The sequence below is a fragment of the Anolis sagrei genome, chromosome 3 (genome assembly GCF_037176765.1).
Source record: "Anolis sagrei isolate rAnoSag1 chromosome 3, rAnoSag1.mat, whole genome shotgun sequence".
NCBI lineage: Eukaryota > Metazoa > Chordata > Lepidosauria > Squamata > Dactyloidae > Anolis > Anolis sagrei.
Window position 1 is genome coordinate 74,090,771 of NC_090023.1, and position 25,099 is coordinate 74,115,869.

Here is a 25,099-nt window from a genome sequence, read left to right on the forward strand (position 1 = left end):
TTGGACTGGATGGCCCTTGGGGTCTTCCAGTAAAATAGTATTGTTCCGTTTATGTTAGTTAAAACTCCCTAAAAATCAGTGGATGTGCAAATCTTTTTGAAACCTGTTGTATCATTGAAAATAAAAATTCAATGAGTTAACTTTTGTATTTTTTTTAAATTTCCAAAAATCAGTTGATGTGTGAACTTTTCTGAAACTTTGGGGGGGGGGGGGGTGTAACAGTGGTAAAGGTGATGGGGGAATCCATTCCATTTCTAAAGCCTCTTCCACACTGCCCCTATATCTCAGGATCTGATCCCAGATTATCTGCTTATCCCAGATTGTCTGGCACTGGAGACTCATATAATCCAGTTTAAAGCAGGTAATCTGGGATCAAATCCTGGGATATAGGGTAGTGTGGAAGGGACCTATGAGAGTACAGACTTTGTGTTCCAACATCTTCTACATGTTGAACTGAGAATGATTGCAGTTGAACCTGAATAGGGCCTCCTGAATGAATGCCGTCATGTGTTTTTCGACATGAGTACATGATTCTTTCTTGCAAATGGCAAAATAGTAGGAAAAACAAAAGGAGTTGGCATGTCCTGTTTATTGCAGTGAGAAAAATGATACAGAATCATTCTTTGAAAGAATTACCAGAAATGCAAAGATTTTGTTTTCAGAATATTTATATTGTGCGTGTGAAATTACATTCTGTGGTCAGGTATGTGCATTAAAGGCTAAAATGATACCATTTGTCTTGACTAATAATTTCTCTATTTTCACTACAGCTAAATATTCTGGTTGACACTGGAAGCAGCAATTTTGCAGTTGCCGGTGCACCAAATGCAGATGTGACTTCCTATTTCAACAGTGAAAAGTAAGTGTCATGGGGCCTGTTTACTTTCAAGAACAATTCATCAGGAAATGTAACATAACTGTATATGTGGTGTGTTCAAAACAAGCTTTATTCATTTAAAAATTGTATTAGGATACAACAATCTTACACTTATCTCCTTGAAAGTAGTCTCCTTGGGCTGACATACACTTCTCCCAATGGTTCAGCCACTGTCGGAAGCAGCACTGAAACGCCTCTTTTGAGATGGCATGTAGCTGGCCCATCACATTCTGTATGTTGTCTTGTCTGGACTGAAATCTCAGGGGCATTTTTAGCTTGGGAAAAAGTCAGAAGTCATATGGAGCCATGTTGGGAGAGGAAGGAGCCTGATGAAGCACAGGTTTGCTGTGTAGCTAAGAAACTCTGTATCAAATGGGAAGAATGGGCGGGTGCATGATTGCGATGAAGCTGCCCACAGGTCCAGACATTTGCGTCTCACAGCATTATGAAGGTGATGTAGAACCACTTTGTAGTACTCCTTGATGGTGGTTGTGTTGTGTGGTGCATACTCGAGATGAACCATGCCACCAGAGTCAAAGAAATTGATCAGCATGATTTTGACATTGCTGCAGACCTTTCTTGCTTTTTTTGGCCTTGTGATCATTGTGTTGAGGAAGTTGGGATCACTGTTCACAGTCTGCAACATGTTTTATGTGATCTCTAAACAGAGTTGATTCGGCTTGATTGTTAGAAGCTTTGGTAGAAACTTCGTTGAGATTCTCCTGAAGCCCAAATCCTCAGTCAAAATGGAATGAACAAATCCAATGCCAATGCTCGCCTCATTTGCAAGTTCTCTGGATGTGATTTGACAATCCCGCATCACTAGGGTCCTCACTTAAGGCCTCATCACACTTGAGCATTTATCCACTGTAATCCACTTTAAATATTGTGATTGCCTCCTGCAGAATTCTGGGGTTTGTCATTTAGGGAGACCCAGGGCGTCTCTGCATGAGCATTTTAAAGGCCCATCTCTAAAATTTAAACTGCAGAATTCTGCAGGAGGCAATCACAGCATTTAAAGTGGATTAAAGTGGATAAATGCTCAAGTGTGATGAAGCCCTTGGTCATTTCTGGATGTTGAGGGCCTACCAGAACGGACTTCACTCTCCACTGATGTGTGCCCATCTTTGAAGTGGCTGTACCTTTCCTTTATCTGTGTAGTGCCTATTGCTTTACCCCCAAAAGCCTGCTGAATCAGGTGCATCGTTTTCACTTGGGAATGACCAAGCTTCCAAGCTTTACACAAAATTTAATGCAGCAGTCTTGTTCAAGTTTTTCTGTGATTTTGTCAAAAACGAAAGTAAGATAACACTCACTTACACTTCCTTGCTCATTGGCTGTCTGCTGACAACTGACAGCTTCTGCAGGCATGAAAAAATTGAAACATGGGCATTAGGATCTCCTACATACATGCACCAAACCACGCCTTCCTAGCTTTACTTGTTTACACATAAAAATGATGGTTGGATACTTTTTAAAGAAGAAGGTTTTTTAAAAAGATCAAGTCGGGGGTGCTGTGGTTTTTAGTTTGAATATGTTTTTATAGATTGTAACTAAATGTTTTTAATACCAATGACATTTAATTCTGTTTTAATGTTTGTATATTTGTAGATTTAAAGTGATATTGGCATGCTTTTAATGTAAGATTTGAGCCTCCTTGTGGAGAGAAAAAGCAGGGTATAATATTAATCTCAAAGCTGTTTATTTGTGCATTACTTCCATGTACCTCCAGTGATGTAGTTTTTGTAGAACTACATGATTAGCCTTCTTGAGACATTATGTGCCATTTTTTTTCTTGATTTCCTCTGTTTTCATGCTTCTCCCATGGAAAAAGCCTCTCATCCGAGGAAGAGAGGCTTTTGCTTGCATTGTGGTTTTCCACATAAGCAAGAACCTGAAAAAAATCAGTCATGTTCCTTGTGTATCAAATCTTGGCACAAACAGGAACTTTTTCTCTTCAGATGCACTGTCTTCTGTATGAGGGAAGTGAGGGCTCCATGCTCTGCAATAGAATTTTCAAGAAAGCATGAATAATGTCTGAACAAAGCATATGACTTGCATGATATAACTCTCTTCCTCAAAATTGAGCTCTCTTCTAATAGCAAGCTTTGGAAGAGCCTAGAAAATTTACCTTATTGGACTGCAGTTGGCTTGGATTCTGGGAATTGTAGGCTTTGTTTCTTGCAACCTCATCACTTGGGGGCAATTGCGCTATCCTACAATGCTTCCAGGATGGAGCCTACCAAAGCCCACCACATGATACAGGTCTACTTCCATTGGGGCTCCGTCCTGAAAACACTGTAGAATATGAGTCCTGAGAACCTGTGTGGCTATCCTGTGTTCTTATTAGGTAAGCTGGGGACAGCGTGGGGGAAGTTGGGCGGTGATGGCTTCTTCTGTGTGATGGGGAAATGAGTAATTCAGACAATACAGGATGCATAAAAATGGTTCCCCACTGTCTGACAGATTCCCCCGCTGTCCCTCGGCTTTAGGACCTCCATGTGATGAGATCCTTAGCTTAAATCATGCTATTCCTACATCAAAATATTACTGGAGTAACATGGCACATCACTGCAGTTTAAAACATATTTATTAGTAACATTTTAAGATGATGGAGCTTCAGATCCACAGGGTCTTCTTCATGTGGCCCTTGGCTTTCCTCAGACATGTGAAATGGTAAGAGAAATTAGTTATGTTTATGTCTATATGTATAGGCATTATTGTCTTCTTTATTTCTATTTTTTTCTGTTAAAAATTGTATGCAAAAAAATGGGGGGAAAACGTTTTGGGAGAAAGGTGGAATAGAAACGCATATAATAATAATGAAAGGATGTTATGTGGAAGAATCCATGGGAATCAATCTGATTTATAAATTTTTGTATTTTATTCATGAAGGAGAATAAGGTTTTTTTCTGAATGTTCTGGCAACAGAATTCAAGTTTTCATGCCTGTTGTATAAAATTGTATTGTGAGCATGGAATATGTGCAACCTTGTTTCTAAAGCCGTTTTACCTTTTCCCTACTCTGTTAGATCAAGCACATATAAGCCACTGGGTATTGATGTAGCTGTTAAATATACTCAAGGAAGCTGGATTGGAACTCTTGGAACAGATGTTATCACTATGCCGAAAGGAATCAATGGCACTTATACAATCAACATTGCAACCATCTTTCAATCTGAAAATTTCTTTTTACAAGGTATCCAGTGGCAAGGGATCCTTGGTCTTGCTTATGCTGCCTTGTCCAAGGTAACTTGACTTCTCATCTAATAACTCCTATATCTGAGTTGAAAAATAAAAGTAGAACTATGGAAGGCAGGTGGTGACCCAGGAACATTGTTTCAAATACTTACAGTGTGCATAAAAATATCTCAAGAATTATGCCTGAATAAAATGTACCACAAAGCTAAAGCTAGTTTGTTTTCTTATATTCAACTACGTCCTTTTCCTGTAGATACTTCAACGTTCTATGTTACTGAAAACTAAGGTGGAGAGATATTGTTATGAGTTATACAGGTTGAGTCGGGCTGCTATTAGTATAAAGGAACTACTAACTAGGCTAATCTCAGTGTGAAATGTTACAGATAGCCCTGTGATCAATATAATACAGGTTGGATATTACTTATTTGAAATTCTTGGGGCCTGAAGTGTTTTGGATTAAGGATTTTTTTTCAGATTTTAGAATATTCGTATTTGCATGTATATACATAATGAGAAATCTTGGAGACAGGATCCAATATGTAATTCATGCATGTTTCATATACAGCTGATACACATGGCCTGAAGGTAATTTTGTACACAATATTTTGAATAATTGTGTGCATAGAATGATGTGTGCTTATATTGAACCATCAGAAAGCAAATGTGTCGTTTTCTTAGCCACCCATGTGAACTATTTTACAAATATTGGAATTCCAGATTAGGGATTCTCAACCTATAATAAATCTCAACTTTGGGGAGATTTTTCCAGCCTTTTGGAGTGAGATATAGGGCACACACAAATGGCCTTTGTGGAAGACTGTATGAGGAATCCGGCCCCATTTTACACATCCTTGGTTTTAAAGAACTCTGTGTCAATAGCTCATTGACACTTAAATTCTGCATTTAAACTATTACTGAGAGGGTAAGAAATTAATATGTTCATCCACCACTGTGTTTACAACTTGTTTTGTTGTTTTTTATTGCAGCCTTCAGGTTCATTGGAGACATTTTTTGATTCCCTTGTGAATCAAGCAAAGATTCCCAACATTTTTTCCTTGCAGATGTGTGGAGCTGGTTTGCCTGTTTCTGGAACTGGTACCAATGGAGGTAGTCTTGTGGGTATCTGTCAGCCTGAAATGCAAATAATGAAGCTTCTTAAAGTACCATTTGATAAATTTGATTCTATAAAATGCTTTTTTATCATCTTAGGCAAATGTGTTACCATGCACATTAACATCCAAAAAACATAACTGCAGTTGTTTACTAAATTTGTCATATAGCCTGTTAAATCAGAGAATAAAGTTCTCTGACTTGTGCACATTAAATTTCTTGTAGTGATTATTCTAATACAGAATGAAATATCTGCTCAACTGAAGATAAGAATTCAAAGATTTATTTTTTTTTTGCTAAACCTAATATAGCATGAAAGTGCTCAAAATCTGGAATAGTTGTTACTTAGTAGCAGCTGCTGAATTATCAGTCTTCTAATATTTGGTTTCAACAACCTTGCTATTTGAGCACTACATACCCCTGAAAGCCTATTTCAGTACTGTCAGTATAACCGATGGAAGCATACAGTGGGGATTTGGTATCCATGAATGCCAAAAGCCATGGGTGTTCCTTTCATTATATATAATGGCTTAGTAAAATACCATCCTTTATATAAAACGACAAACAACTCAAAATTGCACCAGAGAGCCAGGGGTTCTGTGAAATGGCAATAGGTTATAGCAAGGAATAACTACATATCAGCCTAGTGCTTGGCACATGGCAGAATTAAGATTTGCTTTTGGGGAAAAAATAAAATTCCTTCAACCTGTGATCTGTTGACCCACAGATGCAGAGAACTGACTATAACTGAAATACATATATTCTGTGTTTCTGAGAGATCTATGCTTTTAATAAATGATAAGTTAAGACAATCTCGGTCTGTCTTCTCTTGCTGAAATTTATTGTATTTTTATAGTTAACATGCAATCAACATTTTATGTTTATGTTGTTTTTCAAGATACCAGATTCTTGGAAGCCAAGTAGGGTCAGACCTGGTTAGTATTTGAATAAGAGACCACCAATAAATACCACATGTTGTAGGCTATGTTTCAGAGGAAGGAACAGGCAAAACCACTTCTAAATATTTCTTGTTTACAAAAACCCTATTAAATCTATGAGGTCACCATATGTCAACAGGTGACTTGAAGGCACACCCATGACTGTGACTAGGGGGACACATTCGCCTCCCAGGAGATTTTGGAGGGCCACCAACCATACCAAGTCCTGCAAAAATGTAACTCTCTTAATGCTCTCTATGGGACACGTGGGACATTCACATTGTGTTTTGTGGAAAGGCCTTTTTAAGCAACAGGATGTGAGCTGAAGTCACTTTCTACTTACTTCTTGGTGTAAAAAAGGTATCACAAAAATGCTTGTGGAGGCTGCATGAAGCTCATGAACTGCACTTTGCCCGTCCCTACTGTTCAGATTGTTCACAGTAGAAATTTTGTGATTGCATTTTGTATTCCTGAGTTATATATTTCTTGCTTCTGTGTCCAAAAAATTCATTTCACTATTCATTAAGTGACCTTTTCAAAGTAAAAACTACTTGAATTGATTTATAAAAGCAGTTTATGAAACTGCTTTTTATAAAAAATGCAAGGTTAAAATGCATTTAAATGCCACTTAAATACTTTAAGCAGAGTGTATGCATACTGCATAACTTAACTGTTTTATTGTGTTGTATAATAAAGGCTGATGACCTGTGTTTCTTTTTAGATCCTTGGTGGAATTGAACCAAGTCTATACAAGGGAGAAATTTGGTACACACCTATTCAGAGAGAGTGGTATTATCAAGTTGAAGTACTCAAACTGGAAGTTGGAGGCCAGAATCTTAATTTGGACTGTAAAGAGGTATTTAAAAACAACAAAAACAATTTATTTTTGTGTTATCGAGAAGTCAGCCATAACCAGACTGGGCATAGCATATTATTTGAGAACACAGATATTGTGAACCACTCTAACAATCACCATGTCAGACTACACAGAGAAGCCATTGAAGTCCACAAGCATGTGGACTATTTCAACAGAAGGGAAGAAACCATGAAAATGAACAAAATCTGGCTACCAATATTAAAAAAACTCTACAATCAGAACAGGAAATAAAAAAGAAAGACTTAAAAAGCAGGGGAATTTCAGACAAGACTCAATCAGGGCCAGCAAACACCTCCCAACAAAGGATTCCCCCTGGCAGCAACCAGATTTTGAAACTGCAGGTCATTAAATGCAAATCAAGATGGCAAATTGCAACATTCACTGCTACCTCAAGCAGGCAAGAGTTCTTTCTCCCATCCTGGGCATTCCACAGATATATAAACCCCACTTACTTAGTTTCCAACAGACTCCTCAACCTCTGAGGATGCCTGCCATAGATGTGGGTGAAACAACAGGATAAAATGCTTCTGGAACATGGCCATACAGCCCAGAAAACTCACAGCAACCCAATTCATTTTTTACTTAATATTTGGGAGATTCAGAAGCAACCTATCTGGTGGGAAATGTTAACCAGTGCACCAGCAGTGAATAGTGCTATTGTACAATCCTAAAGATATTTCAATTGACTGGAGCCCCCGGTGGCGCAGTGGGTTAAAGCACTGAGCTGCTGAGCTTGTTGATCGAAAGGTTGCAGGTTCGATTCCGGGGAGCGACGTGAGCTTCCACTGTCAGCCCTAGCTTCTGCCAACCTAGCAGTACGAAAAAATGCAAATGTGAGTAGATCAATAGGTACTGCTCCGGCGGGAAGGTAACGGCGTTCCATGCAGTCATGCCAGCCACATGACCTTGGAAGTTCTATGGACAACGCTGGCTCTTCGGCTTAGAAATGGAGATGAGCACCACACCCCAGAGTCAGACATGACTGGACTTAATGTCAGGGGACTACCTTTACCTTTTTACTAAAATTAAAGTTACTCAGTTGAGAGTACAAACATTTGGAACAAAAGATGTAAATATCACTATAGTGAATGGAGATTGCTGACATTCACTTATCTTACTCACTGTGTCTCTCCAATAGATTTTGCCTCCATGTATCTGAACTCTATTTGAATTTCCCCAAAGCAGTTCTGGGCTATTCTGTATTATGTTTGTTCTATTTATAAAACTGAAACCTCTTTGGTTTAAAAACGCAAAACAGATTTAGCAATAGTGAGCATAACATGGTGGGAACTTCACCAGCACAAGTGTGAAAACTAATTGGTCAAGAGCAAATACCAGTCAACAATTGATTAGAAATGCAAAATTAGTAGTAGATCACACACATGGTCATTCCATAATGACTTTATCAGTCATTACCAGTCTATGACTGGCTTCTACTGCAATGATTTCAAGTTTCCCTACTTTCAGGTTCTATCTCACAAAACCTTAATCCAAGTGAGATGAAAATATTGTGACCTGAGATTGTGTCTATTCCTGGTTGAAGTGCACAGATGGTATTCTTTAGCATGGTGTGCTTCCTACAGACTTGGCTTCACAATTTGGGGCATAATCTTGGTTCTTGCTCTGCTCTTGAACTTCTAGCAGTAGCAGAGGTTAGCACTGATTTTCCCCAGTTTAGATGAATTTACCAGCTGTATGCATTTCTTGTTAGTAATAACTGGGCCATAAGTAGGCCTTCTCCAAGTGTGGTCTGTAGAGGCAGGATTGCACTGACTAGTTCTCAACTTTACAGGGTACCTGCCAATTAATTTGCTTAATATTTTTATCTATACCTGCTTTTCCACAGTAGATTGTGCTCAAAGCAGTTGACAAATATCAACTTATCAAACAATGTGCCATTATATTTGAAAGGTAGTGGAAAGCATTTAGCTCTGTATTTTGAGTCATACAAGTGTGAACTCCTGCCAATGTGAAGCTTCTGTGTGTAAAAATTCCATATGACTAAAAACTGTTCCCTGAATAGGATCTGAACCCTATAGATGCTTGCATTGTTCATATACGTGGATTCTGAATGAATGCATCCCATGTTAGTAGTTTGAAAGAGCCTGGTAATTCTTATCCTTGTGAGATTCCAATGTGACTGATAAGCTGAGCTTTCCCGGGATGTCTGTGTAGATTCTCAGAAGTCTTCAATTTTTTTCAGAATTCACCACGATCCTGACCAGGGTATCAAAAAGAAAGCATTACTAATAGTTTAATATGCATTTTTTTGCCAACTGAACCTACTGCCTTGGCTCAAAACTTGGAAACAAAAACCCTTTAAACTAGAGTTACTCCTTTGGACATTTCCAAGAATCCTCTTCTGACTCTGCTGGATGGGAGATTCTTGAAAGTGTAATTCAATTTTCAAAGCTGTTTTGGCTCTTTTCCATCCCACCCTACCCCATCAGTCAAAAATCAAAAATGAACCATGCTTTATAACTCTGCCTTGTTTGAGGGAAGACAAGGCAGAGTGCTGGGCTGAGCCATATAACAATAAGCAAACTTCAGATTTAAGACCTGTTATTTGTTCAACTCCTCCTCCTTGTAACAGAATTAATAGGGCAGTATACACCATCATATTGATTTACATCTGATAAGCAAGTATAGGATTGGAGTAGGAAGTATCTATCACTGTATACAGTCTCTGGGTAGTATCCTCCCTGTTCTGCCCCTGCACCCCCATCTTATCCCCAACACAAGGATGAGTGGAATGGCTTGCAATGCAACTGGCTGCTGCAATACATTGATCATTTTGTTTTTTTTTGTTTCCCTGTTTAGTACAATTCAGACAAAGCCATTGTAGACAGTGGCACAACACTCCTGCGCCTGCCAGAAAAAGTCTTCAGTGCTGTTGTGGGAGCAATTATCCAGACCTCCTTGGTAAGCTACAGTTCACAAAATTTACCTTCTTGGGAAGACTGTTTCTTAAAGGAACCATACTTAACAGCAGTTTTAGGACAAGAGCTATTCAATTCATAATCAGGAAGCTGCAACTAAATGCTCCAAACATTTCCATTCTGAGTGGAGACTTCTCAGTTGAGAAAAGTGTAAATAAAAGCTTAATTGCCACTACAATGGCATCATTCTCTTTTGCTCGACAGTATTTAAAGACATAAACCACCTGTTCTGTCTGAACCATTTAAGACTTTGGTCTAAAAATGCATCACTTTATTGGCAACCATTCACAAAATAAGTGCCTTTTGTTCTGGAGTACTGGCTGGTGTTCGTTGTCAGTTGTACAGATAGTGTATAGCATGGTTTTATTTGCTCCAATGGATGATTATCTTTATGTGGCTCAAGCCCCAGAGCATAAGACATATTGATCAAATGACACATGCATGTGTTCAGTTTATTTATTTATTTATTTATTTACTTTATTTGTATACCGCTGTTCTCAGCCCTTAGGCGACTCACAGCGGTTCACAACAAGAACAGCAGACATTCCATACCATAACACAGTATAAAAAACAGTTAACATCATAACATATTATAGAAAAGTATACAATTAACAACAATATACAATTAACACCAATAGCCATTCGCTAGCGTCTCATCACTAAAAACATGATCCAGTTTGTATCAAAATTGTGAGATCCCAGAAAGTATGATGATAAAGTGAAGCTTTAGCCTTAAAGTGCATCAGGCACACACAACCAAATGACTTCAGGCAGTTCCAGACTCTGGTAAAGTCTGCTTCGACCTGAGATTAAAAAACTCAGGTATGGGCGGACTGTAGTCCGCACACTGCCCCAAAAGTCCACACATTCTGTGGGCACTGTCTACATATCTTTCTGGTAACTATCGAGAGAACAGGGAGACAGCCCCCACCCTTTCCCCAAATCCCTTAAAACCCCTTTTTAAAAGTTATTAACTTACAGGGCCTGCATTTCCCTGCTGCCGGCCCTCTCCTGGTGCTTAGGAATGATGCGCCAGTAGAGTTCGAGGGGGGGGGGGGAGGGGGAGGAATAATTAAACCTGTTTTATTTAAGATTTTTATTTGTCACGATTACTTATGAAGAATGGGCTATTTTGTATGTGCCAGGAGAGGGCCAGCAGCAAGGAAATGCTGGCCCCATGAGTTATTTTCTTTTTTAAAGGGTGGTTTTTTTGGGAGGGTTGGTACCCTTGTGGTTTTCTGGGCCGATTTAGCCCAGAAAAATGCAAGACTGCTGTCTGGATTGACCCCTCAGAAATCCAATCAGCGGAAATAGTGGGTTCGACCCATGCCTTCCAAGAAGTCGTGGATAAAACCCAGTATCAAATTAATTCACTACAAAGTGGAGTTTTCCTGCTTTGTGCTGAATGGAATCACTTCTCTGTGAGATGTCATCTGGACGTCCCATTTTAAAATGCTGGAGCTCCCGCTTTTAAAGGGCTGTCTGGATGTGCCCTTCAGTACAAGGAAGAATAGAAAAAATAACTGGTTACATAAAAATTATGTATATTATGAAGGAATTACATTGCACATTTCCAAGAAATAAGGAGGAGGGATAATGGGGAAAATCATACTTCCTTGTCTCCTTTTTGGAACACAGAAGAAATTTAAAGTGGAAAAACTTAACTATAGGTGTGAAACAGTTTTTAAAAATCAATTTTACCAAGACATGGGTGACTTCACTCATTGGTGAATATGACTGGCATGTTGTGGGGAGTTGTTGGTATAATATTGTGGGACAGTCCCAGTCCTATTTCGAGCTGTTACGCTGAGAAAAAGACTGCAGACTTTCTGAATGACAAGAAAGAGACAACCTGTTTTCCTCCTGCTGGGATTCCTACTCAAGAGCAGGAAAGGCCGATGGGGGAAGTCTCTTTCCTTTTCCCTCTCCTTCTGCTCTTTTCTTCCCAGTCACCTGACTTTTCCAAGGGAAGTGTTGGGCTAAGATTTTATAAGGTATACAGTCAATCCTGCACATTTGTGGGTTTGACTTTTGTGAATTTGATTATTTGCAGATCTGATTAAAACCAGTATGATTCCATTAAAAGTTGACCATAGAGTTGTGTTGGAGGATCTAGAGAGGTGTACTCTCAGGTAAAAGAGTGTGGTTGGCAAGTGTGGAAGGCTGACTGTATATGCTGCCTTTTAGGTGGCAGGGCTACACGTTGCCTTCTCTGGCTTTTCCAAGGGAAAGTCACAAGCATTTTGAGATGTCAAAGTGCTTAATGGACATATAATATCAAGTCTGTCAGAGGTGTGAGGCTTCTGATTGTATTTTTTGGCTTGTCTGGAAAGGAATGGTAAACCCCATATCCAATGGACATGAATTTCTGCTTTTCCAATCAACACCATAGTGAGTTTTGTTATCTAGAATACTGGGTAAGTTTTCATGAGGATCAGCACTAAGGTTATTACTGGTGTATGTGTGTAAAGAAAGAAAGAATCTACATGCAAGTGCATTACTTCTGTCAATAAAGGCAAGTGATTTCTCCTACTACAATCAGTAGGGTATTGTGCCGTTACACCCAGACGCTTTATAAAACAAACTATGATGTGTTGTTCCTATGTCTGGGCGAACCGCTGGGGCTTTCTGGAGAAAATTGAGATAATAAAAAATGGAGTCCACTGCGAGGTCTAAACATCAAAAAGGGGGATATTTATTTCAGTAGTTGTTCTCAATACAATAGTTCTCTCAATAGTCAATACAATTGTTCTCTCAATAGTCATTAATTTAGCTTACCTAACTATGCTATCTCAATTCTCAATACTCAGTAGTTGGTAATTTAGCTTACCTAACTATGCTATCTCAATTCTCAGTAGTAGGTAGTTGGTAGTTTTTGCGGTGGTTTTTCCTGGGCTGCCCTATTTGGCCCTCAGCACATCCAAAAGGTTTCTTTGGAACTAAACAGGGTAGGAAAATTCTAGGAAGGAAAACTCTCCCCAGGAAAAAGGGCGGGCTCTTAGAGCCGTCGCAAACTAGGTTCCTGCGGGAGAAAACCTTGCTAGCAAGTCCCTGACGTCATGAGCCTGCGCCTCTCTCCCCGCCCCTTTCTCCGCCCCTTTCTCTTTGCCAGCGTGGTTTTTCCTTTGCTAGGGCAGCATTGCCCGCATTTTCTCTCAGTTGAATTCTGCCAACTGAGAGAAAATGCGGGCAATGCTGCCCTAGCAAAGGAAAAACCACGCTGGCAAAGAGAAAGGGGCGGAGAAAGGGGTGGGGCGAGAGGCGGAGTCTCGTGACATCAGGGACATGCTAGCAAGGTTTTCTCCCGCAGGAACAGAGTTTGCGACGGAGGCAAACTGAGAGAAAATGCGGGCAATGCTGCCCTAGCAAAGGAAAAACCACGCTGGCAAAGAGAAAAGGGCGGAGAAAGGGGCGGGGAGAGAGGCGCAGGCTCATGACGTCAGGGACTTGCTAGCAAGGTTTTCTCCCGCAGGAACCTAGTTTGCGACGGCTCTAAGAGCTGCTCCCTAGGCCAATCACTGCGAAGAGTTTGCAGGCTGGTTCCCCTTTTTCCCGCCTTTGGCTGCAACTCCAGGACTTGCAAAGCTGCAGAAGCTTCTAAAAGAAAGGGCAAAGGCAGCCGAATCCAACAACCAAAAAAGGCAATAAACCCAGTCTCCTGGGAGACGGAACAGGTATAACAACAATGGTTATAGTATACTATTTGGAGCTCTTTACAAACCCTTGCTGTGAGTGATGAGCTCTCTGTTTTTCCTGCAGATTGTGGGAAGGACCCTTTGTTTTGCGTGTAAGTTTGCAAAGCTGAATTAAGATGTATTTTATTTTGCATACTGGAGGACTGTGTTTTCTGCTACATTTGGAGAAGGCCGTTTATTTTATCTGCTGGAACTCTGCTGGAAAGAGTAAAGTATGAGCTCTTGAATAACGTCTTGGCACTGAATACCTTGACAGCTTTTATTACTTGGGATCATGTAGCTCTGCAAGGTTGGAGGAGAATCATCTGCACAAAGAAATCAAGAGTTGCTTGCCCCTTCTGCTGCCTTTGATCTTTTATCAGAAGCAGAGTTTGGAAAAGTTACCTTTGAGGGCTGCAGGTCCCAGAATCCCCAAGCCTGACTCAGGGATGTGGGGAGATGTAGTCAAAGTCCCTAACAACAACAACAACAACTTATTTCTAGACCGTCCTCTCTCCCCTCAGGGACTCGGGGCAGTTGACAAACTTTCCCAAACTTTGTTCAGAACAGCTTAGCTAAATTCCTCTTGCATGAGACAAAATATTTTAGTACTAATTGTAGGTTGTACTGCTCAGTGTAAAATAGATGGCATGATTTCAAACTGGCTTTCTGGCCCATCTCAATGCTGTCCCCATTTTCTTGCCCCATACATTCCATGATTTTCTGCTCTTCGGTCTAAAATCTTAAAATAATGAAGTTCTCATCAAGCTAGTCTTCTTTTATGTATTTATTAACTGAATGGTACTTGTCAAATTGTACCAGATATAATGGCAATGCAACAATATATTGTCTAGGTGCAGTTTGGCAGGTCATAATACACATCATTTGAAATTGTGTTTTTTCATTTTAATAACTTACTACATTGACCTTGATTACATGAAGACCAAGGTGTTAAGGTCTGATAATTGGTTTTGGTGTATTATCTAATATAATTTTCTGGAGGCAGTTGTTTCTCTGTCTCTTTCCTCCCTCGCCCCCCCTCCCCCCCCCCAAAAAAATCATTTTTTAATGAATGCATATTTTCCTTCTGTCTTAATATGCCAAGGGTAGATCTGGTTTTTCTTGTTTTCTTTAACTCTTTTTCCTGTTATTTCTTTTTTTTTTTTTTTTAGGGTGTGAGTTTTCAGTGCTGGCCATCTGCAGCTTATGTTCCCTCACTCACTCCTTGTTGTATCTAGAAGTTTTTTTTTTATGTCAGGAGCATCTTGAGAAACTGCAAGTTGCTTCTGGTGTGAGAGAAATGGCAGTCTGTGAGGACATTGCCCAGGGGAAACCTGGATGTTCTACCATCCTGTGGGAGGCTTCTCTCACCCACCCCACTCCCCAGATTTGAACCGCTGGCCTTTCGGTCAGCAGTTCAGCCAGCACAAGGGTTTAACTCAATGCGCCACCAGGGGCTCCATCTCTAGAAGTAAAATAAGCAATAAAGGAACCACTCCTTTGTGGCTTCTGGAGGAATATGGCCCCCTTTTTGCAATATCAGCCATAATCTTCTATGTCATGTGGTAGTAGTAATTGAAGTCTCTCATCTATAGCATAGATCATTCCACCCATAACAACATTAAGGGACTAAATAGATACTATACAACCTGCAGTTCCACATACAGTAAGATTCACTTTCCAATTGACGCAAAGTTTGAAATAGGAGTAATATTTGTACTGCAACTCCCAAATAACATGTAGGGGTTATAGTCCAAAGACTTTTTGAATAACAGATTGCAGAGCGTTTATTGGTGTGGGTGTGTTTGGCAAGAAAATAGAAAATGATTCTGGACTTTCTTTGGTAGAGTAAATGAACCCAACCCAGAGCAGATGGTACATCTTCAGCAAAAGATATTTGAAGGAGGAGGACTTTGGACAGCCACCCTTTTACAAGAGGAGGAAGTCCGGATGTGTATTTTTTTCTGAAAAGTTTTAGGGCATGTAAACAAAATGTGCTCAAAGCATACGTACATACCAAACAATAGGACAGTGGAGATAGCCTTTCCTTAATCAGACAATGTTTTCTTGTTAGGATGAACTTTTCCAATGAAAAGTTTAAAAAAGCAATGATTGAGTCATAAAGGATGTGTTGACCACAGGGAGCTCTGGATAAGGAAACATCTTTGTTTTGTTTGCATTTGCGTTGTTTTTTCGTTTCCCTCTCTAAGTGTAGATGCTAGAGGGAAAGCTTGTCTTGGTTCAGGAAAAACAGGTTGTTAACTATTTCCTTTTTAAAAATAATATTTGGTTGGCTTATGTGTGATCAGCCCAATCATACTTAAGCCTGCTCAAATATAACTCCCACCAAGTTCAGGGATATCTTCCCTCAGCTGACTTACTATATAACTGCAATCTTTGGCAGGTAAATGTACGACAAAGCCCCATTTAACTCAGTGGAAGTTACCTCTTAATAAAAATTACTGACATTGTTTTGTAAGGACCCCAGAAGGCAGTCATCGCTTCCACATCCATCTCATTATATGTCAGTAAAGTTAAAATGAAAAATGGGCTGACCACTTCACTCGTGGTTCCATTAAAATAAGCGGACAGGTGTGTATGATTTTAGCAGAAAGGTCTTTTTGATCTTTTAAAAGCTTGAGACATTTAATAAGCACAGGAGGGAGCAGAGCTGAAAAGATTATTTATTGTTCGTATGCCTTGGAAAGTGGGACTCTCCTTAGTTCTCATATTACTTGAATATTTTCATTTTGCTTTCAGCACTGACTTGCCACTGCCCTTTAAAAACTAGTGCCCTGCACACTCAGAGAGGGACCCAATTCCTCAAAAACAAGGAACACAGGGAGTGAATGCTTTATTTTAAAATTCAGTTGCACTTCCAGGAACATACTTTGGCTCCATAAATACCTTGAATTAAACCAGTGGTTCCCAACCTGTGATCCGTGGACCATCAGTGGTCCCCAAGAACGAAAATATGGTCCATGGCCTCACTATTACTACACCGTTGCCTTGAAACTATGTGGCAACAGGAGCGACTCATCTCACAAAACCCTCTTATAGTGCCGAGTCAACAGGGATGTTGAGAGGGGAGAGGCTGACTACCTACGAAAGATTACTACTATCATATCACCTCTAGATTATTAAATATGGTTTTCTGTGGGCAAGCAGATGACAACTACTGGATGGTATACATTCTGAATCGGAAAATAGAGTTAATGTGGTCTAGCCAATGCAGTTTTCTGAATCAGCACCCCAAATAACCAAACCAAATCTAAAGTTTACTAAAAACTGATTTGTAACCCTTATGGTACAAATGTTGGAGGAAAAAAATACAAAGACTTTATCAATGGCTGGATCTGCAAGATTAGTAGAAATATATTGTGGTTGAGGAGGGAGGGAGGGAGGGAAAAAATATAGAAAGATTTGGAAGGTAAGTGTTAAAAGAAAAGAAAGTCCCATTGTAATAATAATAATAATAATAATAATAATAATAATAATAATAATAATAATACAACAACAAACAAACAAAGAATTGGTGGGATCACAAGCCTGAAAAAGTTACAGAATATGAACACATCAAACTACTCTGTGACATCCGAATTGAGACAGACAGAGTTCTGGAGCACAGTACTCCTCACCTCATGACCGTGTTAAAAAACAGAATCATAGTCAAAAGTTCAAACCACTACACCATGCTGGCTTTGTTAGCAGACATTTGGTGAAAACTGTGGAAAAATACGTCTTAGTCTTGTGTTGGACGCAAGCTTTTTCTTTGGGGCTAATAAACTTGGAAAAGGTTGTCCATTGTATTGTCTCATCAAGAATAAATAATGTAGCATTCAGCCATATGCTAACATATAATATACTTAGCCTTAATGTATATAATCTAAGTAAAGGTAAAGGTTTCCCCTGACATTAAGTCTAGTCGTGTCCAACTCTGGGGGGTGGTGCTCATCTCCATTCCTAAGCCGAAGAGCCAGTGTTATCCGTAGACACCTCCAAGGTCATGTGGCCAGCATGACTGCATGGAGCACTGTTACCTTCCCGCAGAAGCTGTACCTATTGATCTACCCACACTTACATGTTTTCAAACTGCTAGGTTGGCAGAAGCTGGGCCTAACAGTATGAGCTCACTCTAACCACCAACCTTTTGGTCAGCATGTTCAGCAACTCAGCAGTTTAGCTTGCTGTGCCACCAGGGGGCCTTTGTACAGAATCTAACTTGCAAAACTAACTCATATATATATATATATATATATATATATATATATAATCTAACTTGCAAAAAATTTATGAGATCCTATTTCAGAATTAACATTCTTTTATACAGGCAGAATGCTAGATAGAAATGCTGTAGTTCTTCAAGACAGAATATGACCTACCTCCTTGAAATAGACTATGAAGAAGAGAAATTTAATTGATGGAGTATCAACACTGCTGAACTCAGGGTATTTTTGTTTTTCCTCCCATATAGATCCAGGATTTCCCAGGAGGATTTTGGAGTGGTACACAGCTTGCCTGCTGGGTTAAAACTGAAAAACCTTGGACCTTCTTTCCTGAGATTTCTATATATCTGAGAGATGAAAATGTCAGCAGATCATTTCGAATCACAATCCTTCCACAGGTCTGAAAAAACAGTCTTCTTTTGTATTATGTTGAACATAAGGAGAGTAACAGCTTTGTTGGATCATACGTTAAAACTGGCAGTTTGAAAAGAGTTCAGGAGTAGTGCATGATGTTCCCAGGGTCTTCCTGGGTGTGGTCTTTTTGAAGACAGAACTTTGCATGGATACACATAACCATGATTTATTTATTTATTTACTATATTTGTATACTGCTCTTCTCAGCCCTTAGGCGACTCAGAGCGGTATTGAAATGAAGGACTTCTGATCCACGCATACCATAGAGTCATACTGGAGAACTTAGAAAATGCCTAGAGAGGACATATTTGGTCAGAACTGGATAAATGAAACCATGGGTACAGGTCCCCTGAATATAGGGGTAATACTGTACAATATAGTAAAAACATATTTAAAAGTGTTATATTTTAATATTATTTATTTATTTATTTATTTATTTTGAGTATTTATAGCCCATCCTTCTCACCCCCGGAGAGGGACTTAGGGCGGCTTACAAAAGGCAACCATTAGATGCCAGCAATATAGAAGTAAAATATCACAATTAAAACAGCAATTAAAACACTTATGTACATTCAATTTAAGCGAATCTGTATTTAATTACAAGCTGAATATTCCTTATTTGGAAATCTGCTCCAAAATTCAAAATTGTCTACATGAGTGACATAAAGAGTGACATTTTTTGCTTTCTGGTGCTTCGGTGTCCACAAATTGAGAACTTTATCACATTGGGATATAATCTGTTAATATCAGTATGCACCCTGTTGTTTTTTTCTGACTGATTGCATACTGCTTTCAGACGGAATACAAACTGACTCCATCACAAATACATGATTTTTATCTTCAGAAAATACTCTGCTTTGGTTCATCACACTACAGAAAGCTGGCTCTTCCCAATCCATTTCGAAGGCTCCCTATGACACTCTGTGACCTTTTTTTTTAAAAAAAAATGTTTGTCTTAACCCTTGCAGTGATGTAGCTTCAAAGTCTCAAGCTACCACTCTTGCGAGGTTTAAAAACATTGTCACATCTGATTGTTGGCTGATTGTTAACTTTTGGTGTGAAATAAGGGGTTCTGAGGAATCTAATGAGGAGTTCTGAGGAATCTAATCATATCAGATTGATCATAAATGATATATTATTGATTCATTCAATTCCCAATTTCCTTAACCCTGGAGATCTTTCTCCTTTGATGTTCCAAACAGAAATAGTGGTCACTTCCATCATGAACAGTCTGAGGGCATGAACAGTCTGAGACACGCCCTCAAATTTCAAATAATATTGCTGCTGATGGGATACATACTGATTTCACTATCACTCACAAAAACGGTGTTTCAGCAACTGAAAAAATTGCAGATGGATTACTGAAAAGATGGGTCATGTGATTGGATCCATTCAACATCATTCTCAAACTGTATCAGAAAGGAAGTATTTCCTAATGTGATGATGTCCTTTGTTTCATTCACAGAATTATCGAAAATATTATGTATAAAATTACACTTTTGCTATGTGTCTAAGGTGTATGTGAAACATAAATGTTTACATGGCACATTATGTATATGCAAATATCCCAAAATCTAAGCAAAATATGGAGAGCACTTCTGCATTCTTAATAGATTATTTTGACAGTAAACCTGATATGACTACATAGGAGCTGTCATGATGTATGAATCAAGTGGTAGAAGACTGGAATACAACCACACTAGAGGGATTAATGAGAAAAGCTGCTTCTAATCTGGCTGCAGATAATTTCCTACCAGGAACAATATGGAGGGTGTACTAAAACATCCTTTCTCCCTGAAGAGCAATAACAAAGTGCAGTTTTATGAAGCTATTAATTATCTTTATCATGTGACTATTTCGAGGCTATGAATTGATTCCAGAGTCCAGAATTATTCATATGAATCTGAGGATTATGAAATATGTCTGCAATTTGGTTTTTTTGGCCTATGCTTTGAAGTGGCTTTAATGAAGCAAACGTTGAAATGGCCTCCCGTTAGAATTCCAGGCTCGTACTTTTTAATGAGCAGTCAAGCAAAACAGAGGTCTTTTCTTGCCCTGGTGGCATTGTTCAATCTAAAGTGGAAAATTTATTTCAGAATCTTACTGCAACGTTTTAGGGAAGGCCATATATACTGATAGTCACATTAATGGGTCAATTCATAATTGGAAAACTTTGAATGCTCCTTACACAAATTTGGAGTTATTCTTCTTGTCATTGTGAAGCTACAACTGATATTTACTTTTTCACGTACCCACACTTCAGTCTCAGATACAGTAAAATATAGGTTTCAGGCATCCAAGGGGAGTCTTGAAATGTATTCCCTATGGATATGAGGGTTGCTCTCTATATACCATATTTATTCGAATCTAATGCTCCTTTTCTTGGCTAAATTACACAGCGAAAAGTGAAGTGTGCATACGATTTGATGACACATTAGAATCGCGCACATAAACCCAGCTATTCTGAGGCAGGTAGTAGAATGGCCGACAGGCAAGGAGAAGACATACATTACATTCAGCAACATTTTTTTTCTTTTCTTTTTTCAATGTGCACCTTTGAAATTGCAGTGAGCAGCATTACACTCAATGGCGTGTTATACCCAAGTAAATGCTGTGAGCCGGTCTGAGTCACTCTATGGAGGTGGAGAAGATCGGGATATAAACGTTTTAAATAAATAAATTATAAATACAGGAGTACATTTCTGTATGATAGATAAATGGGAGTGGAGTACTATAACAGGAAACCAATTAGGCTTGTAATATTTTAATAATCAGTAGAGTCATTGTAACATATTTGGCTACATGGTGATTAATACTATTTTCTTTCCAATAAACAGCTTTATATTCAGCCTGTTCTAGAATATGGCCAAAATCTAGGCTGTTACCGGTTTGGCATCTCCTCTTCTGACAGTGCCTTGGTCATTGGTGCTACAGTGATGGAAGGATTCTATGTCATCTTTGATAGAGCTCAAAAGAGAGTGGGCTTTGCTTTAAGTACCTGTGCAGGTAAGAGGTTGGTCCTTGGGCAAGGGGAGGGAATAGCCTTTTACTTTTTTTTAAGGCAACATCTTAGCTAAATCCATCAAACAGCATTTGCAAATATGAAAAATTAATATTTATATCACTTCTTGATATTTACAACCATTTTGCTGAGTAAGGCAGAAAGATGGGAGCTCAGTATCACATGGGAGATTCAGAGCTGGGCTGGAACCCAATGACTCATGTAACTAGTTTCATAACAGCAAGGGAAACTTTGGCCTTGTATTTCTATAATTGCAGCCTTTTTCATATGGCAAATTTACTTTTGAAACAGGAAACTATAAAAAGCAGCTGCAGGATTACCTGTGTGAAGTACATAAATGCTGTAAAAATCCATTGTACTATTACCACCAGTAATGGCAAAATCTTCAATAAAGATAAAAGTGGAATGGGGGACAATTCATGATACAACATATAAGGAGATTGGCTTTTTTAATAAAATAAAATAAAATAACTACCCAAACTGTGGATCTTTTATTTAAAAGGAGGAAATATCAACATATGTTCTTGTATTCCAGCTTAGATCTTTTTATTATATCTTGGCATACAACATCGAAAGACATTGCCTAATATACAAAGTAGTATAAGTAGTAATGCCTCTAGACCATGGCCATATAGCCCGAAAAAACCTACAACAACCCAGTAGTATAAGAGTTTTCTAGAAAGTAACAATAATTTTCAGAAGGCATTTGAAACTATTTTGCTGTTACATTTTAAAAACCACTTCTAGAAATTAAGAGCCAAAATGAATGTGGGGATTACTTAAATTGACTTTTATTATGGCTTTTCTTTCAACTCTACTCAGACTATTTCATACACTTAAACATGTCTATGATGTCTTGGCCTATGCTTTGACCTGGCTATTATTTGACCTGTGTTTCTACCTGGCTATTATTATTATTATTATTATTATTATTATTATTATTATGTCTATATTTCATTCATTTTTTTATAAATTATGAAGCAAGGGAGAAATTGGATAAAGAGGAAAGAATAGATGGAAAGTTGGAAATATTTTAAGGAACAAATCAGCAACTCTCAAAATCATTAGTTTTGCTAAAAGGTGAACAGAAAGTTCTCTTTCCTTTTAAAATGAAGTTCATTTCCCCCATTCTGTATGTCTTTCATGTGAGAGTAAGCATGATTGAATAAGAAATAGCATGACTGAATAAGAAATGAACTTTCTTAAAGATATAGCTGGACTCTACCTTTAGATATAAGTTTCCTGAATATGCATGTTTTCCCTGATTTGAATTATAGAGAGAAGGGAAATGTAACATTTAAGGATGTTTAAGAATATATTCACTGAAATCTGCTAGCATTTTAAATTTTAAATATTTTTTCTCTTTTGTTTTCATCGTGCTGATTAAAAAAAAAAAAAGAAATGGATGGTTCTCCGGTATCTGAGATCAAGGGCCCTTTCACAACTGCAGATGTAGCAAGTACCTGTGTTTCTACATTATCCCTCCATGAGCCATTGCTATGGATTGTGTCATACACACTTATGACCTTCTGTGGACTTGTTCTTCTTGTTCTTGTTATCTTACTCCTCCTTCCATCTCGGTGTCGTCAGCGTACCACCAACAACATTGTAAATGATGAATCCTCTTTAGTAAGACATCGATGGAAATGAAGAATTCAGTCAACATACAAATAATCAATGTACTCTGTGTAGCAGAATTTAGGGGGAATCCTTTTCAACAAAAGTTGGAAGTCCAAGCATCCTCACCACCAAATAGCTCTCCGTTGTGCTGTTTTCTAATTCTGGTTTTTGAACCAAGAACATATATAACCACTGCAAGTGCTATCCTGCTATTTCTACTTGACAATCATATAACCAAGACAGTTAGTATAACATGTACTTTTTTAAATGTTAAAAATTTGTTCCATAGAATAATATAGAATTATGAAGCAAAAAATAGAATTATGAAGCAAAATATTTTTGATCTTTTTTGTATTAGTCACTACCAAAATTAAACATGGATAGTGAACCACATTTACGTCAGTGGTTGTGGTAAAGCAGTGGTTCTCAACCTGTGGGTCCCCAGATGTCTTAGCCTTCAATTCCTAGAAATCCTAACCGCTGGTAAACTAGCTTGGATTGCTGGGAGTTGTAGGCCAAAACACCTGGGGACCTACAGGTTGAGAACCGCTGCTGTAATGGGAGGATGGACCTTTCTGTAGAAGCGTAAGCAAGGCATGCTAAAAAGTAGGTATTTATTTTCATTCCAATGAAGAAAAGGATTTCTGTTACTTTCAACCTTTCTTTTGTGACTCTCATAAGAGAAGACTGTAAGGAAAACATTGAAACCAAAACCTATCGTGCAGCCTTAATATAAAACAACACTACCTCTGGATTTGCAAGGATGCCATTCACAAGTATGATGCTGGTAGATTTCTCTTAACACTTTTCATAGGAATATAGTTCCTTTGAGTTTTGATTCCCCCCCCCCCCCCCCCCGAATCATGACATTTAAAACATTTGACTTTACCTCTCATATTAGCATCCTGTTTTCTGAATCCATGCAAACATAATCTTTGGAAGGATTTTTCAAAGCTTTGCAGTTATGTTCTGCAAAGTCAGTGAACTATAAGGATAAATACCTCTCTTTACACCTTTTGAATGTCTCTAGTAAATAGAAATTCAAAACATTTCAGTGTAAGGGGAATCTCCCAGTTTGAAAGGTGGCCCATTTAGCTAAGGCTGCATGTCTAACAAAGTCAAAGCCTCTTGAAAGTAGGCCGTGAACAAGATGGTAGAGCAATTAATTGCATGGATAGGTGTTTTTAGTCTACAGTTTCAGTGTGCCACTAATAGGACACTAAAACGTCTCTGTACAAACGACTTGGTCTATGTAAACTCCTTTCTATATCTTTGATTTGCATATTGAGAGATAATCTCTGCTGGATTTGATACATGACAGCAGGAAACCTCAAACCAATTTAGGAGAGTGAAAAAGAAATATTGTATTTTTCCCCTTTTCTAACTCAGTAATCATCACATTTTTAAAAAATAAAGCTTTTCAGTATGTGTGGTTTTTGGACTTTGGATTTTGAATCAAACAAAATATGTGAAAAGCAGCAGCATTTCTCAGATGGTTAACAATTTTCTTTTTACATCACAATTTAGGATTACTTTGTAGCTTCATGCTTCGCTCCTATTAAAGGGACAAGGTATATCAGTTTATATACAAATTATTTATGTCTCAGCCAACACAATTATTCTACAAGTGATATGAAGGACAGAAACTTTGGGAGAAAATCCATTTCAGAATATTTGGAATTAACTTTCATAATCATAATACAGGATTCCCATGATTCAGCTAAATGATAAATCTTGCCATCCACAGTTCCACCCTTGGCTGAAAAGATATGTGGTGGAGATTTATTTATTCCACACAATGTGAATACTTATGATTGGAAACACTGAACACTCACATATGTTAATCCCTTTGAAACACATCAAATTATTTCCCTCTATTGATTTGGTTTTTCTAATTCCAATTACTAAATCCACACTTTTTTCTTTTGAGAATAGTGAGATATTTCTTCAGTAAGTCATTGCTCTTGTAATCTTTTAAAACACATACAGTATTTTATAACATTGAGACCGTATCACAGGGTAAGCAATAAATGATTGCTATAAAAAGAACTGACAGCATTGAAATATGTACAAAATTTTTGAAGAAAAAACTGCTAAAAACTATTTGATTGTTTTTCTCAGGATTAGATTAATAACAGTTACAACACTTAAACTTACCTAAAGCCCTTTACTACTTAGTATTTTTCTATCACTGTCAATTAG

General features: G+C 38.3%; 1 protein-coding gene across 1 annotated transcript in view; it reads left to right on the forward strand.

Annotated features, from left to right (window-relative positions):
• BACE2 (beta-secretase 2) overlaps positions 1-24,332 on the forward strand; it is a 59,119-nt gene extending 34,787 nt beyond the window's left edge. The window contains exons 2-9 of the mRNA XM_060770297.2: positions 771-859; positions 3,909-4,125; positions 5,064-5,192; positions 6,847-6,981; positions 9,823-9,924; positions 18,090-18,239; positions 21,093-21,261; positions 22,677-24,332. Coding sequence (XP_060626280.2) covers positions 771-859; positions 3,909-4,125; positions 5,064-5,192; positions 6,847-6,981; positions 9,823-9,924; positions 18,090-18,239; positions 21,093-21,261; positions 22,677-22,927 — 1,242 coding nt within the window. The 3' untranslated portion in view covers positions 22,928-24,332. The remainder of the gene's footprint in view (positions 1-770; positions 860-3,908; positions 4,126-5,063; positions 5,193-6,846; positions 6,982-9,822; positions 9,925-18,089; positions 18,240-21,092; positions 21,262-22,676) is intronic.
• Positions 24,333-25,099: the final 767 nt, after the last annotated feature.